Source organism: Rhinatrema bivittatum, chromosome 3 (genome assembly GCF_901001135.1).
Source record: "Rhinatrema bivittatum chromosome 3, aRhiBiv1.1, whole genome shotgun sequence".
NCBI lineage: Eukaryota > Metazoa > Chordata > Amphibia > Gymnophiona > Rhinatrematidae > Rhinatrema > Rhinatrema bivittatum.
Window position 1 is genome coordinate 362,203,646 of NC_042617.1, and position 17,454 is coordinate 362,221,099.

Sequence of the window (17,454 nt, forward strand, 5' to 3'; positions counted from 1 at the left end):
CTGATAATAGTGAAATAGTACACCCAGAGGGGCTTGGGTGGGTATCTTTTGTCATGTCATGTAGGCTCCTAAGAGTAGGTTATAGTACTGGTTTGCAATGATGTGCATTCTGTATTGTGGATGCCTTATGCTTTATGTTCAAGTTCCGGTTCATCTGTTACTGACATGTATTGTTGATATTTATAATAATAAAACTCTAAATGACAAAAAAAAACAAAAAACAACCTGGCAATTACCCAAACACTAAGAAGATCCCATGCTACTGATGCAGTTAATAGCAGTGGCTATTCCCTAAGTAAACTTGATTAATAGCCGTTAATGGACTTCTCCTCCAAGAACTTATCCAAACCTTTTTTGAACCCAGCTATGCTAACTGCACTAACTACATCCTCTGGCAACAAATTGCAGAGCTTTATTGTGCATTGTAGTGGTGGTCCCTTGAATTTGAGGCTGCCATTGTACCTAAATGGTTGCTAGTTGTGTTGATTTGTCCCTCGATATTTGGCTACAAGGTAAACGGGCCATCAAGCTGCAATGTTTTTTCAGTGGAGGGGCACACTATGGCAGAGACACCTCCCTGCAATAGTGGGAGCCATCCTGCAAAAAAACCCCATCATGGCTTAGAGGCTTTAGATGTAATTTTGTACAGGAGACAATGAAGAGTAAAATGACTTGCCCAAAATTACAAGGAGCTGTAGTAGGATTTGAACCCTGGCTCCCCTGGTTTACAGGTTGCTGCTTTAACTACTAGGCTCTTCTTCCATTATAGTCTTACCTGTTGATTACCTTTCCTTGAATCCTGCTATACCATTCCGGGACCTGCCTGAAACGTCAGTGGCTGCATGGTTCTCCTTGTTTGGAAATATCAGGTTTGCAGAAGGTTTCTTTACTCAGAGTGCCCTAGTATGGTCTGCAAATCATTTTTCCTTTGATTTTTTTTTTCTCATTTTTTCTTTACCTTCCTACATCCAAGTGAGGTTGGGAGTAGATGATGATTCTTGGAGGCTTTTTTTGTATATTTATTTAGTTTTTAAAATTTAATATTAGTGTTGGGGTGGTGTAATGTAGACAAAACCAGTCTCTTTATGTCAAAGCAATAAATTTCCATTGTTTTGAGGTAAAGATACCGGCTTTGCCTATGTTGCTCCATCCTTTATACTGCTGTTGACATAGAAACAGAGGTATATCTGTCTCCATTTGCTAGTAGGTGGTGGTAACTCATACATCTGGACTGATATAGCAAGATTCAAAGAGAAAATTGATAAGCTTAAATTTCTGCTTTTCCGTTTCCTAAAATCTTGGAGGTTTTAAATTATTTCATATTTAATGTATTTTTATGCAAAATAATTTTCTAGATGTTTTTTCCACTCATCTAGCTCTTTGAATAACTTTGAAGTGCCAAAAAGCGGAATATAAATCAGTCTAATTCAATATTTAACAGTATTTGCTTGTTTTTCCATTGGGGTGCCCAGAATGAAGTACAAAAGCATGAATACAATCAATCAACAAGCACCCCGATAATTAACAATGCCCAAATATATACAGTGGGCCCTTGGGTTACGAACGGCTTGGATTACGATCAAATCAGGTTACGACCAACATTTAAGGTTTCGGGTTGCGAACAAATTTTGAGTTACGAACACAATTTTCGGTTTCGAGTTATGACCAGATTTTGGGTTACGACCCATGTGCCACGTGCGTGCAGTTTTTTGTTTTTTTTTCCCGGATTGGTTGTAATTGGCCTGTTGTTGCTGTCTATTGCATTTTTTTGGTCTTGGAAGGCGGGTTTTAAACAGAGATTGGATGGCTAGTGTTGCACGTGGGCAGACCCGACACGGAAATGCAAACAGCATTGGGGAGAGCAGCAGGGGCAGCATCGGTGAACAGCACTCAGCTGGCAAGGTACAGAACAGTTTCTGGAGGCCATAGATGTTCTTAGAAACATTGGTAGGAAGGGGGAAAAGAGTGTCTGGGGTTGGTGGTGTTTTTGGTTATACAGTACTGTACACCTTTCTAGATTTCTTTTTTCTTTTATTTCTTCTCCCTGCAGAACACCAAAGAAGTGTTAAAATGGCCCCAAAGATAAAAAAATCAATAACTATTGAAAAGAAGAAGGAAATTGTGCAGAAATTTGAGAGTGGCGTTCGAGTGACCGATCTCGCTCTCATATACAGCATGTCAAAATCCACCAATTCCACAGTCTTACAAAGAAAAGATTTGTACAAGGAAGTTAGTGTGGCTAGAGGTGTCACTCAAATTACCAAGCAACGATCAACAGTGATAGATGAGGTAGAAGGCCTATTGCTAGTATGGATAAATGAAAGGCAGATGGCAAGTGATTGCCTATCTGAATGTCTAATCTGTGAAAAAGCTAGGGCTATAAATGCAGATATCGTAAAGGATAAGCCATTACCAAGTGAACACGGTGAATTATTTCGTGCCAGTAAGGGGTGGTTTCACAATTTTAAAGCAAGAACGGGGGTTCATAGCATAATTAGGCATGGTGAAGCTGCCAGTTCAGATAAAAAGGCTGCTGAAAACTACATACCCCACTTCGAAGCAATGACACAGAGAAATGGCTTTTCCTGTCAGCAAGTTTTCAACTATGATGAAATTGGACTATTCTGGAAGAAAATGCCCAAGAGAACATACATTACCCAGTAAGAAAAGAAAATGCCAGGCCACAAGCCAATGAAGGATAGCTAACCTTATTGCTATGTGCCAATACAAGTGGTGACCTCAAGATAAAGCCTCTCTTGGTTTATCATTCTGAGACCCCTAGAGTGTTCAGAAAACAGAATGTCATGAAGAATAGGTTAGGGGTCATGTGGAGATCGAACAGAAAAGCCTGGGTGACAAGAGTCCTTTTTCTTGAGTGGATAAGGGAGGTTTTCTGTCCTACTGTGCAAAAATATCTGGAGGACAAAGGCGTACCACTCAAGGCTCTCCTCATCATGGACAATGCTCCAGCTCACCCACGAGACTTGGAAGACTATCTGGCTGAAGAATTCCCATGGCTCACAGTAGAGTTCCTTCCACCCAATACAACTCCTCTACTGCAGCCTCTGGACCAGCAGGTCATAGCTAACTTTAAGAAGCTATACACCAAGGAACTGTTCCAGAAGTGCTTCCAGATGGTTTCAGATATGGATTTAACCCTTAAAGAATTCTGGAAGGAACACTACAGCATCCTTTCATGTATGGGGTTAATAGAGAAATCCTGGGCCAATGTCTCTCAAAGGACATTGAGATCTGCGTGGAAGAAAGTGTGGCCTAAAATTATAGAACAGCGAGACCTCGAAGGACAGGAGCCTGAACCTGCAACTGACCCTGTGGTCAATGACATTGTCATTATAGCAGAGTCCAAAAGCTTGCAGGTAAACACTGCTGATGTTGAGGAACTGGTGGAGGAACACTCAGAGGAATTGTCTACAGATGAACTTCAGCAACTTCTGGCTGAGCAACAGAGAATGGCAGTTGAGGAGCTTTCTGAAGAGGAGGAGGAGCAACAATCAGTGCAGCAAATTTCCGCTTCTAGAATCAAGGAAATCCTAAAAAAATGGACAGAGCTACAAACATTTGTAGAGAAGACCCACCCAGACAGAGGAAAAGCCAATCATTGCATTCACTTGCTTAATGATAATGTCATATCATACTACAGGACAGTGTTGAAAAAAAGACAGAAACAGACAACCTTAGACCAGTTTTAAATTGAGAAAAGGTTGAGACCAAGTGAGCCAGAAGCAGGTCTTAGTGAGCTACAGACTCCCCCAAGGAAAGAAAGGACACCAGAGAGCCAGATTCCAGACGTTCTTATGGAATGGGACTCTCCTTCTGAACAATAACCAGCTTCCATTTCGTCCCCCGATGCTGTTTGCTTCCCCTTCCTCCCTTCCTGCAAACCAAAGATGTCAACTTTTAAATAAATAAATAAATAGATAGAAAAATAAACTTGAATTGTTGTTTCTGGTAGGCTAAGCACATTTTATAACCTTTTGGTGAGTGCACTAGGGAAGTATTGGTGTTTCTGGTAATAACGACCTTATACAACCATTTTTTATGATAGAAATGTTTAGGCAAAGGGTGCTTTTCGAAGGTTCAGAACACATTATCGGTTTTCCCATTATTTCCTATGGAAAAATAGTCTTGACTTACAACCAGCCCTCTGGAACCAATTAAGTTCGTAACCCAAGGGCCCACTGTATTGGGAAGCTTGTGGGGAATTCTGCTTTTTGGGGCAGTAGTCGAGTTGAAATTCTGGAGAGTTTTTCCACATAGTGCAAGTAAGCAAAGATCTGTAACAGGAGCTATTCAGATCAAACGTAAGGGAAGGGAGAGCTGAATTAATTCTTGTACCCCCATTAACATGGCTTTGGGTATAACAGTTAACATATGCCTAGTACTGTAAACAGGAACCATAATTTCAACCTGCGTTTCACTGTAATTTGAGTTAGTGTAGGATTAATTTGTTTTGAATATTTTCTGTCAAATACCACCTTGGACAATCATGGCCTTGGAAATCCCGTTAGTATGTTTTTGTATATTCCACGTTGCATCCGTTATTGTGCTGCTTAGTGCTAAAACTTTTCAATTTAAGTTGCAAATTTTGTTTATACAATTGTATTTCTTTTTTCTCTTCAGATGTATCTTGAATCGTACTTTCTGCATTACTGGGCTGCACCTTTTACCAGTCCGTTGCAAGGTGTCCCACTTAAGACTTGCAACAACACCATAATCCCCCCTGTGACCACAGGCTAATTCAAGCTTTTGTCAGTGGCAACCACTCTTTTAAAGAAACTGGTTTTGGAGGGCTCTCTGATGTCTCTACCGCCTGGATGTGGACCTTTTGCTACCTGTATTAATATACCAGTGGCCTAATTTGCTGTTAAATTTGGTTTCTTATGTTAATATCTTTAAATAAGAAAAGGATTAAAGCTGGTATTCCAGAACTTACACTGTCAATAAAACTGTAGAATTGTGCACAGTTTGTTTCTAACTAAAGTCAATATGGCTTTCTAACCCTGTGTACAACACTTCTGTAACCACGGTCAATTATGTTAGAATGTAATCACAGGACAATCTGAAGCAAAGGGCCCAGAGTGTTGCTGATGATGAGCAAGGAGGGCAGGTTGGTATTCCAGGACTCTTGGCATTAAGAAGAGATCTATATGATTTGTCTTTTTTTGTAGTTTTTATTTATTCTATCAGTCTTTAACAAATGTTTATTGCTTCATTTTTCTCTGTGTATTTTTTTTTAATGTTTTACTGCCCTATTAGTACTGGAATTTAAGTGGAAAAATAAAACCTTTTAATTTGTTTTAATATACAAATATGATGTTCACCATGAATAATAAAACTATGTCTTTTACTTGATCAGGACAAATAAAAGAAGTCAGTTTGAGGTGCAAGGTTGGAGGGTAGAAGTTTCAAAATGATTATGTAGAAGATTTGAATTTGAAAGTGTTTTGTCAGGGAAAGTAGATCAGCTAATAAATTAAGATGAAACAAACAGTTACATTGTGTGTGCAAAAATGAATCTTTAATGGGAATATAAAAATGTTTTTATTACATGACAGATTGTGTTGTTAAATGAGGGCAGTGGTCCATAACCGGAGCCTGTACGTTGAAGTTCACATTTTCTTTAGCATACATCATCTTTTGACTACTTAAGTCTTTCAAGTAATGCTTGCTGACGGGCAACTTTTATTATGTTATGTGCAGAAGCTTTAAGGATATAATGGAATTTTTCCTGCTTGTCTCTCTTTGGGCTAAAATGAGTACAGTTTTCACACTTTTCAAGATTGTGAAGGCTGTATTAGTAGTCTGTACTTAGTTTATTGTTGATGTGTAATTGTGTTCTGGCCAGTAGACTGAGAGGCTGATGCAATATAGTGCACTCAGCTTAGCCCACAGTTGACACACAGATGCGCTAGAATAATTCTTGATATAGTAATGGGACTAGCGCGTCCAAACAAGTAGGTAGCTAATAGCGCTCATCACATGCAAATACCATGTAGATGAGACTATTGGCTATTACCCCTGATGCAAAAAATCGCTGAAGCAGGCGTAACGTCTTGCTGGGCATCATGGGCTCAACATAAGAGCAAAAAATACTGCTTTTCTGTGGTTTTTCCTACTTAGTATTATGATGAAACTAAGTGGGAGGAACCGTAGAAAGCAGGACCATACAAAATTAAAAAGGCTTGCCTGAAAAAAATTTTCTGGGTGCACAATATTAACCCACAATATACACGCTCTATGCTGTGTATATTGTGCGTGTATATTGTGTTGGTCACTTAGCTGCTATGGCCTAAAATGGCTCGTATTGAGCGTTCGTTTTTCCTAGCCCGCAACCAGCCACTTCTCCTGGGTGTCTGCTGCTAGGGATGCACAATTCCCCTGCTGTGTCCTTTCTAATGTAGCAGTTCATTAGTATATTGCATTGCGTACCCAGGAGAGGTGGATGGGCACACATTAGGGAAACAGGTGCTCAGTGCGAGCATCTGCTTTTAGTGCATTTACATTACTTTGGGGTATACTGTTTGAATTAAGCCTGTATGTGTGTTAAAGGGTTGAATTTAAGGCTTGAGTATATCATTTTGTGTGTTAGGCACTTGCTTCATTGGAGAATGTGTGTTCCTTGGGCAAGTAATTCTTTGCTTTGATTTTCACTCACATATTTTTGATATATGGATTATTACCTCCATTAGGATGACAATCTTCAAAATAAGTCAATTGGAGGTTTAGAGCACTATGTAAGTCACCTTAATTTTAGTAATAGACTAATTTTAGTCCTACTGCTGTTTATTTACAAAATAACAAAACTAAACCTAAAAATCAAAATTAAAAACATTTAAACATATCCATGCTTTAACAATGTAAATAATTTAACCAAATTTAAGATATAGGCAGAAGTCCACTTGTGAAAAGGGAGCAATCTTGTCCTTTATAGTGAGTGCTGTGTGTGATTCAGACAGCCAACACTTGGCCTCCAACTTTTACAGTCTGGCATACTGATACACAGACATTAGGGATAAAGCACAGAGCTGCTTCTGTAGCCAAGTCCTAAAGCAAAGCATGTTCAAGCAGCATTGTCTGAATTATCAAGAAGGCTGCTGACCCCGTACAAATATTGCTAGCAGTAATTTTGTTATGAGATTAACAGTTGCTTGGTTTTGATGTAAATATAATTACCCTTAATGCAAACCTAGGCCTAACCGGCATGGAATGGCACTTACTACCCTAAAAAGTTGCTGGATGGACTGGCTGGACCATTTGGGGGGTTTTTTCTGCCATCATTACTATCTACCTGTTTGTGAGAAATTATATGTGGGCCAAAGAGTTCCTGCTTTGTATAGAAAGATTCTATCTCTGAGGGCAGAGGGGCAGACCTGGCGGAGCAAAGGCATAGGAGAAGTAGATAGAAGAGGCCTGCAGTGACAGGGATCACTCATAACTAGTCTAGCAGCCCCTGTGCTGCTTTAGAAAAGCAAGGTCACATGGCAGAAGAACACTGCCATAGTGTGGCAGGAAATGATCTGAGCTAGATGTAATCAAAGATCAAATTATCTGATAAACTAAAGTAAAAAATCAGCAATAGTATCTACCTCAGAGTCCTGAAATAACTCAGATATGAAACTGTAAACCTGGTAATCTGTAACCTATCATTTAACAAAAGCAATAACTACAGAAACAAATTTAACTAATGTTCCAAAAAACAAGATTATAGAAATAAACAAATTTCAAGGAGCATCACAAGTAAAACTTATTTAATTTTTGCATGAAGTACTCCACTTCATATTATCATTTGCCAGACTTTTCTTTATACTTTTTAAAGCAAATAGTGCCCAAAATTGTGCTTTGTGTCAAAATTAACAATTTAACAGATGCCAACATTGACACTCTTGACAATACTAGCTATACCAGTTATTGGCTAGGTTATGTGGACTTCTTATTAAACGGCAAGTCCCACATTGATGTTGTGGAGAATCTTCTTCAGGAGCCCTGCAAAAATGACTGACTTTACTGCAGGTCTGCAGAAGAAGATTCTCGAAAACATCAATTAGTTAAATTTTTCCATGTTTATTGCTTTTGTTATATTTAATATATGGTTGGTTGGGATGTCCTCATTACATTTGCACCTATCATTTGAAACAGCCACATTAGCAGATTAGAGAGTGGCCATGGATGGTTTCACAGTGAGCTGGGAAACTACAGCCTGATGAGTTTGGCATCTGTGCTAGGCACAATTGTAGAAATTATTCTTAAAAACAAAATTAATAGCCCTAGAGCTAGATATGGCTTAATGAAGAATAGTCAACATTTTTAGCAAATGAAAGTATTGCCTTAACCATTTTTTTTAAAGGTGTAAGTAGATATTGGTTATAGTATATTTGGAGTTTCAGAATACACTTGACAAATTCCCACATTAGCCTCCTCAAGAAATTAGCCATGGACTAGAACGTAATGTCCTATTGTGGATTAGTAACTGTTAAGACAGGAATGCAGACAGTAGAAAAAATGGTCAGCTTCCAAAGGGGGGGAGGTCATTATTAAAGTAGCATAGTATTTTGTACTGAGATCGGTGTTGATCATCATATTTATTAATCTGGATAAAGGAAGAATGACATCATCAGATTTGATGACATGAAATTTTTCAAAGTTGTTAAAACAGCAGTGGATTGTGAGAGAGTGCAGGTGATGGCAAGGTTAGGAGACTGGATATCAGATATCACTACTGGGTGGGATCATCCGCATGATAGAACATCACGGGGGCTAGTACTTCTAGTGGCCCCGGACTGGCCAAGAAGGCCATGGTACGCAGACATGTGAAGACTTCTTGTGGGGAACCCTCTGTGTCTACCTCCACACAGGGATCTCCTCTGGCAAGGACCGATCCTCCACGAAGACCCAAATCGATTCTCGCTTACGGTCTGGCCATTGAGAAGACTCTCCTGACGAAGAACGGATACTCCAGGACAGTAATTGACACCTTACTCAGAGCATGCAAGTTTTCCACATCTTTAACTTATATACAAATATGGAGAATATTCGAAGCGTGGTGTGAAGACTGTGACATCATTCTGCGGACAGTCAAAATTCCCATGATCCTGGAATTCCTGCAGGACAGCCTGAAGAAGGGGTTGTCTCTCAACTCCAGCAAGGTTCAACTGGCCGCGCTAGCCTGCTTCAGAGCCAAAGTGGATGGCATCAGTCTATCTTCCCATCCAGACGTCTCCTGCTTCCTGAGAGGGGTCAAGCAAATCCGACCACCACTAAAGTGGTCAGTACCCCTATGGAATCTCAATCTAGTACTCTACTTCATAGTGGGATCTTCCTTCAGACCTACTTGTGGTCTGTCCCTACGGCTCCTGACCTTGAAGACTGCATTCCTAGTGGCAATATGTTCAACCCGTCGCATCTCTGAACTTCAAGTTCTGTCCTGTCGGGAACCGTTCCTCAGATTCACACCGGGATCCATACAGCTACGCACTGTCCCCTCCTTCCTTCCGAAGGTGTTTCTTATTTCCACCTAAACAAAACCATCTCACTGCCATCTCCAGAAGAGAATAAGGACTGAGAAGACTCATGCCGCCTATGCCATCTTAATGGCAGCAGACTCCTAGTCGGCTACCTGGAAAGATCGGAATCCGTACGAAAGACGAACCACCTATTCGTCCTTCACAGTGGGAAGAAACAAGGGGAAGCAGCCTCGTGGGCAACCATAGCCCGCTGGATCAAAGAAGTTATCAAGGTGGCCTAAGTAGAAGCAGGCAAGCCTCCACCTCTACAAGTCAAGGCCCATTCCACAAGGGCCCAGGCAGTGTCCTGGGCAGAAACCAAGATGCTGTCACCTGCCGAGATCTGTTGGGCGGCGACATGGTCCACCATTCACACCTTCTCAAGGTTCTACTGGCTGGATGTTCAGGCCAGGGTGGACACAACATTTGCTAGGGCAGTCCCAAGTGGGCCACGGCCAGCCTCCCACCCGGTTCAGGAGTAGCTTTTGTACATCCCATTGGTCGTGAGTCCATCTGCTACATGCTAGGAAATGGAGAAATTACTTACCTGGTAATTTCGTTTTCCTTGGTGTAGACAGAAGGATTCAGTATCCCGCCCACGACTGCCTCAAAATACGGAAACCTCGGGTGACAATCCCTGAGAGCAAGACAAGCACGGGTAAGCCATGTTTTACCGCTAGTTAGGACACCCATAGTTACCGGCTGTCAGCATTTCTCGGTTGAGTGCCCTGGTGCTTTCCAGCTAAAATTCATGTCAACCCGATCAAGTTAATCAAGTTATTTAAACACACACACATATATATATATATATATACACAATTGCTTTTCGAGGAGAATACTGAAGAGCAGAGCTTCCTGCAGCGGTACATATAGTGCTGATGTCAGCTTGAAATCTGACTCCGTCTCTAACTGCTATCAGGAGCACACTATACCCATTGGTCCTGAATCCATCTGTCTATATTAAGGAAAATGAAATTCAGGTAAGTAATTTCTCTATGCTTTTCCTGATAAGAGAAAATAAAATCCTAACTCGTGTTTAGTTCTATTTTAGGAAGAGCATCTCTTGTCTTTCAGGGCATTGACTTGACCAATTGGCAAAAGCACACAGAAAGTAGGAAATGTACCCTGAGATTCATCATTCTGCTATTAAATATAGTGGAATGATGAGCCGAGGCCTGAAAAGGGGTGATAGTATACAGCCGCCTGCATGGTGGCGGTGCATTTTTTGCCTGCTGTGGTTGTGGCCGCGCTATACACTGTCACCCCCCATAGGGCTACTGAAAAGGTGGTGTTATTTCCAGTGCTAGTACTGGTGATAATGTGTAAAACATTATCGCCCACAGTGGTACTGGCATAACATTCTTTTATCCAACCCAAACCCCTCCCCTTTCTCTCATTTAAATGGTAATGTTGTGCTGCGATAATGGCCTGTCCTCTTTTGATAAATGACCTAGTTCGTGTTGTTTCAGAAACCCCTAAGTGGATCAAAAGCTGACTCAGGAGTTTATTTATTTAAGAGATTTAAAAATAGTCTCTCATATTCCTAGGTGCTGTACATAAAAACAATAAAATAGTCTATCATGCCATAGAAGAAGTGGGTAAAGTAAGGTGACCTTACATCTCTGCATGAGAGATTGATAATGGTAGCACAGGCTCATAGATAACAGCCATGATGGTTTACAGCTATTGAAAAAAAAAAAGTAAATAGCTAAATCCAGATTTAACTAGAAACAGTTATAGCTCTCATTGGATATTATGTGATGATGTCAGAAGATCCATATATGACAAGGTGCCATCATCTACTGGAACTTTATGTAAACCCAATAACCTCATTGTACCATACAACCAGTAGGCGTATGAGCCGGACAGAACGCTAGACCATGAAAAAGTGATCACCTGGAACATTCCTATTCCAACACATCAAAAGCTGGATGCCTGAAAGTCAGATAATGTGGTAAAGAAGAAAGACATAAGGGCAGCATTACCCATAGAAGTAACTACCCAATCCTTATGTGGATTGAACGTATGAAATGATGCAGAGCCCAAGAAAAATGTGACAGAAAGATATGGAACTTGTTTTAATTGTATGTGGTGCCACTTGCCAGATTAAATCCCCCTGGAAGTTCTTTTTAGACATGATATCTGTGCATATAACACCTTATGAGCTCCAGAAAGATGTTCTATTTTGCTCAATGCAAGTACTAAGAAGGTCATTAGTAGTAAATTTGCGAGATTGAAACTCAAGTTATCCTATTTTAGGATTGAAGTTTAAGTTGGGTCATAGTGTGTTACAGATCTTTATGGTCAGCTGAGCTCTGTCATGAAATTACAATCCAGACATGGCTTTCCACCACATATCACAAAATATTTTGCAGGACAAAAAGTACAAGACAATGTTGTAATAAAAGCTAGAATACCATGACATGCTAGCATCTCAAGTTAAGTGTCTGGTTGGCAGCTGTAATAGAGGAATTCTGTATATCCTATTACCACTCCAAAGCCATTAACACTCACAAAGCACAATCTCTTGTGCATATTCTTATTAGTGTAATACAAGTGCTTAATCTGTCTTGCAGAAAGGGATATTCCCAGGAATTACTTTATTACTGTGAAGTAAGATAATTTTATTAATAGTATTTTGAACCTACACTAAAAATGAGTAATTTCATAAGTGTATCAAATGCTAGATTTTGTAACACATATACCTATAGTTCTTATTTACATCCTTGCATCAAAATAAAAATATATTTCCCATTAAAGGAGATCTAAACTTCCCTTACTTATTCCCTCTTGAATTTAATCATAAATTTCAGTTTAAATGTTCTCTGTAAAGAGGTGAACAAATCTGCTTGCCAGGGGCTGCTGCTAACTCAATATCGCATTGAAATACTTGGATTGCTGCTGATAAGTTGTATGATTTGCCAACTCATAGTTTACTAGCAAAAATGCATTAGGAGTTGGGATTAGACATCTTTGGACATTATTTTGCTTATTCAGCTTTTTAAAACCATTTGCAGAATGAGTTACAAATTAAAAATACAAAATGCCCATCATAACTCCCAATCTACAAACACTATAGTTAACAATTTGCACCACAACTAACATGCATAATGGATGCACTCAAAACCTCTAATATCCCTTCCCTCAAAAGCATATACAGCTCTATGACCCATACAACTATAGACCAAATGCAGCTGTGAGCAATTTCACAATCACTCTGTCCTTCGAGGTTATACATCTATGACTTTTTCCAACCTCCTAAAAACATAAATGCCATACTGGGTCAGACTAAAACTCCATCAAGTCCAGCATCCTGCCTCTGACAGTAGTCTATCCGGATCACAAGTACCTGCCAGGATTGCAAAACGCAGTTCTAGTCTTTCTTGTTCATAACCAGGGATAAGCAATGGCTTTCCCAAATCTACATGGTTAATGGTTTATGGACTTTTCATTCAGGAACTTGTCTAAACCCAGCTGCATTAACTCTTTCACTAAATCCTCTGAGAACAAATTCCACTGTTTAATTGTGTGCTGAATGAAAAAAAATACTCTGATTTGTTTTAAATGTACTACTTAGTTTTATGGAGTATCCCCTAGTCTTAGTAGTTTTTGAAATGGTAAATAACATCCTTATTTACTCAATCCACCCCACCATTTTATAGATCTACTAGCCGTTAAGCCCGTAACAACGGGCTACATTTAAAAAAAATTTTTTCGGTCCATTTCCTTCCCACTCATTCTCCTTCCCACTCCCTCCCACCTCTATTCTCCCTCCCTCCCTCTCACCTTCCTCCCTCTCTCCTCTCTCCTCCCTCCCCCTCCTCTCCTCCCCTCACTCCTCCCTCCCCTCAGTCACGCCCTCTCTCAGCTCATCCACAACCGGCAGTGGAAGATCTCCGGGGGGGGGGGGGGGGGTCCCCTCCCTCGCGGGCGCCGCTGCTACTGCTCTTCGCCACCGCCACGCTCCTGCTCCTCCCAGCACCATTTTTTTTTCGGGCACGCTCCGCTCTGACCGACATGCTCGCTCGCGCATGAGCCGTAGCGCTGCTCTCTACTGTGCATTTGCGGGCTGTCGGTCAGAGCCCATTTATAAGATAGATCATATCTTAACTATCTGTTCTCCGGACTGAAGAGCTCATTTGAAAAAATAAAATATAAAAAAAGTTTGAATCAACAATAAAGCCAGTGCCAGCACTTCGGTAAGGTAAGACTTCTCTTTTAAAGGGGATTTTTAACTTCAGTTTCAGAGTTTATGCTCAAAGATGGTAACTTTAATACTGGCGCATAGGTACACACTTATGCCGGCTCACAGCCAGAGACACGACCATTTTATAACATGCACGCATGGCATAAAATAGGCTGAACATGTACATGTGTGCACAATTTTATATGGACGCATGTTCACGCAAATGACACCTCTTCTGTGTAATTGGGGGACTTTGATAGAAACTTGCACCGATGCAATTAGCAGTTAAAACCACTTTGTTCCGGGTTCGCCCAGGTAAGGGATAGGACTTCCTAACTCTGCTATTTAAAGAGCTTTCCTTTTCCTCTCTTAACCCCGTCCCTTAAAACCCTGCTGACAAGCCTATATTTCTTTGTTTTAGGATGTCACACGCCAGCTGCAGCAGTAGTAAAGATATGCAGTAGTGGACAGTAGCGTGCACTTAGGGGCGGATTTTCAGAGCCCTGCTCGCGTAAATCCGCCCAAAACCGGGCGGATTTACGCGAGCAGGGCCCTGCGCGCCGGGAAGCCTATTTTACATAGGCCTCCTGGCGCGCGCAGAGCCCCGGGACTCGCGTAAGTCCTGGGGTTCTCTGAGGGGGGCGTGTCGGGGGCGGGCCCGGTCGTCGCGGCGTTTCAGGGGCGTGTCGGCAGCGTTTTGGGGGTGGGTACGGGGGCGTGGCTACGGCCCGGGGGCATGGCCACGCCCTCCGTACCCGCCCCCAGGTCGCACCTGGAGCGCAAACAAAAGTAGGCTATTCGCGCGCCTTTTAAAATCCGCCCCTTATGTTTTTGGTGCTGGTTTCATTCATAAATCAAGGAATGCCCAGACCATGTCCAATTCCTTTTTTGGACTTTTTCATGTGAGTGTAGCAGGAGATACATGTGAACACGGGTGGCTTTTAAAATCCGCTTGGCGCATGCTGGCTCAACATACTCCCGTATCTCCCGGTTTTGGCGCAGGCTGGGTTTTAAAATTCATCTTAAAAGTGTGTTAGAGTGCAAGTCCCTATGCAGCAGTGCTATCTGAGGCCATGGTGTGCTGCCAGCAGGAGCATTATTGCTGCAGCAGACAACTTGTCTGTTACTCTGTGGAAAGTTTGTGCCAACTATGAGGCAAAATACTGATTGGCATAAGTGTTTAGAGCAGATTTGCCACTTACTTTTGAGTGAAGGGTGCTTGATCTTGAATGTTAAAATGCCTGTATCTGCCATTTTGAAAACCACATGTTCTGATCACGCTGCAGTGCAGTCACCTTTGTTTTAAATTAAAAAAAAAAAAAAAAACCTCTCGCAAATGGTAGGATCTACACTCAAACGTCGAGACTTTAGACAGTTTAACCTACTTCCTCTCCTTTACCTATGCCAGATGTGCTGTGTGTTGTATAAGCAATAAGGTGTAGTGGAAACATACAGTGGATTCCTCTTCGTAATCTGATTTCCTTCTAGTGTTTACAAGCACAGCAGTCCAAGAGCATAAGGATAAGTTCAGGGTTTGATATGTTGGTAGACACCAGCAGCGGAAGTCAAAAGTAAATGCTATGGATGTTAAGAGCAGGAACCCGTGCTGCAGAGATAGCAAGTCCAAATGACTCTATAGCTTCAACCAAAGTTGAAATTGTCATTGTTGGTAGTGGGAACTGATGGGAAGTTCCAGTCTGGGTGGCTTAAATAGACCTCCTGTCTCAGCCTAATGGGGCTCTTTAGGTCCAGGTACTTGACAATGCTGCTTGCTGGCCATAGCCCTTGCTCTCTCCCACTAACCTATACCGTTGATAGCGTATCTTGAGTGAGCAGATATGGTTAACATAGCCTTCGAAAATGACCAATAAAGTTTCATCAGCCATGGTGACCTGCATTTGACTGCAAATGCAACATTTTTTAAATCAGATTCATGAGCCAAGTCTGAGCAACAAGGTTCCTCTTGTATAAGAAATGATTTCAAATTACAGTCTCTTACTGTAATATTTATTAGTGTACAATATTTACAAGGGTTATTTCTTGAATCAAGAATTACATAATATATATTCCAAAAAAGGAAATAAATACAAAGGTGTATGCTGCATTTAATCTTCAAAGTTAAAGAGGGACATCGGCACTATCGAGTGGATTTTCAGAAAGTTGTGCGCGTGAAAAACAGGGGTTATGCATGTGGCTGGGCCTTGAGTGCGGGGATGCAGATTTTATAAATTTGCGCGAGCGCATGCTTTTGTTCGCGCACCAGGCGCGAACAAAAGTACGCTGGATTTTATGATGCACGCGTATCTTATAAAATCCGGGGTCAGCGCGCGCAAGGGGGTGCACATTTGTGCAACCTGCGCGCGCCGAGCCCAGCGCATGCCGCCTGTTCCCTCCGAGGCCGCTCCGAAATCGGAGCTGGTGCCACGCCCCCTCCCTGCCCCTTTTACAAAGCCCCGGGACTTACGGGCGTCCTGGGGCTGTGCGCGCGCTGGCGGCCTATGCAAAATAGGCGCCCAGGCATTTGAAAATACGCACAGTGGGCTCGATTTTAAAGGGGCCCAGCCACGCGAATAACTGCTGTTACGTGCAGAAGTGCTGGGCCGAAGAAAAGGGGCGGTCTGGGGGGAGGTGGGGCTGGAGGCAGCTGGTAAAGCGGCCATTTGCTGTTGTACTAGGCAAGGGACTGCCGACGCGTGCAAGTTACTACTGCTCCAATGGAGCAGTAAGCAACATAAAAGAAAAACTAAAGGTAGGAGAAAGGGTTTAGGGGGTGGGGAGGAGAGGGGAAGAGAGATTAGGGAGGGAGGTAGGGAAGTTCCCTCCCAGTCCGCTCCTTAATTAGAGCGAAGAGGGGGAGGCCCAATCTTGGTGCTGTGCGTATGTTTGTAATATTAGGCCCCCCCGTGCATGCTGCCCGCACATGCACACGCATGTTATAAAATCGATGCGTCCCTGGGTGCGTGCTGGGATGCCCGTGCTTCTTTAAAAAATCTACCCCTATATCTATTTAAAAAAAAAAACAAACTACAAAGGAAAGGAAAAACAGTGGTAAACGTCTCCTAGCAGTGAGGTGTAGCAAACTATACATAAAGCTCAACCATCAGCCATCGACAGGGATTTTCATTTTTTTTGGGGGGGGGGGTTTCTCCTGGGAATTTATCAGGGTTTATTATGACAATAACAAAACCAAGAGAAAATCAGTGGGAAAAACGTGACTCATTTTTCTGGGTAAATATTAGTTTGTTATGGTGGACAGAAGCTAGGACAATAAAAGAAAACATTAAGGAGATTCTCTCATCCTATTCAGCAGCATCCCCATCTCTACCCACCTCCCTGGCCTATCTTCTTCCTTTCTTTCCCCACACCCACAATAAGATTCTCCCTCTCCCCCCCCCCCCTCCCAATTGTAACAGCATTCATCCTTACTCGTGCTGGTTCCAAATATTTCCCCTCCAGCAGCAGCATGGTGAGACCCTTGGGCAGCACTGCACTTTTTTTGTGGGAGGGGGGGGGGGGGGGGAGGTACGACTAGAAACAGTCCCACAGTGGCACTGAAAGGCGAGTGCTTATGCTGATGGGGGGAGTGGGCTTGAAAGACTGCAGGTGTTTTGGCCTGCACTGGCTTGCTGCAGTTACTGAAGGCCTTGAGATGTTGCCTCTGCACCTGCTCTTTAATCAGCCTAAAATTAAGGTGAAAATTGTTTTAAATCAAATGTCACTTTTAGAAAAATACAAGACTCCATGGGT

The 17,454-nt window shown here is 42.0% G+C and overlaps 2 protein-coding genes across 2 annotated transcripts in view; one reads left to right on the forward strand and one right to left on the reverse strand.

Moving 5' to 3' along the window:
• Positions 1-5,515, forward strand: part of AKIRIN2 (akirin 2) — a 92,033-nt gene extending 86,518 nt beyond the window's left edge. The window contains exon 5 of the mRNA XM_029595442.1: positions 4,642-5,515. Coding sequence (XP_029451302.1) covers positions 4,642-4,652 — 11 coding nt within the window. The 3' untranslated portion in view covers positions 4,653-5,515. The remainder of the gene's footprint in view (positions 1-4,641) is intronic.
• Positions 1-17,454, reverse strand: part of ORC3 (origin recognition complex subunit 3) — a 211,015-nt gene that overhangs the window by 3,197 nt on the left and 190,364 nt on the right. The gene's annotated exons all lie outside the window — the stretch shown is intronic.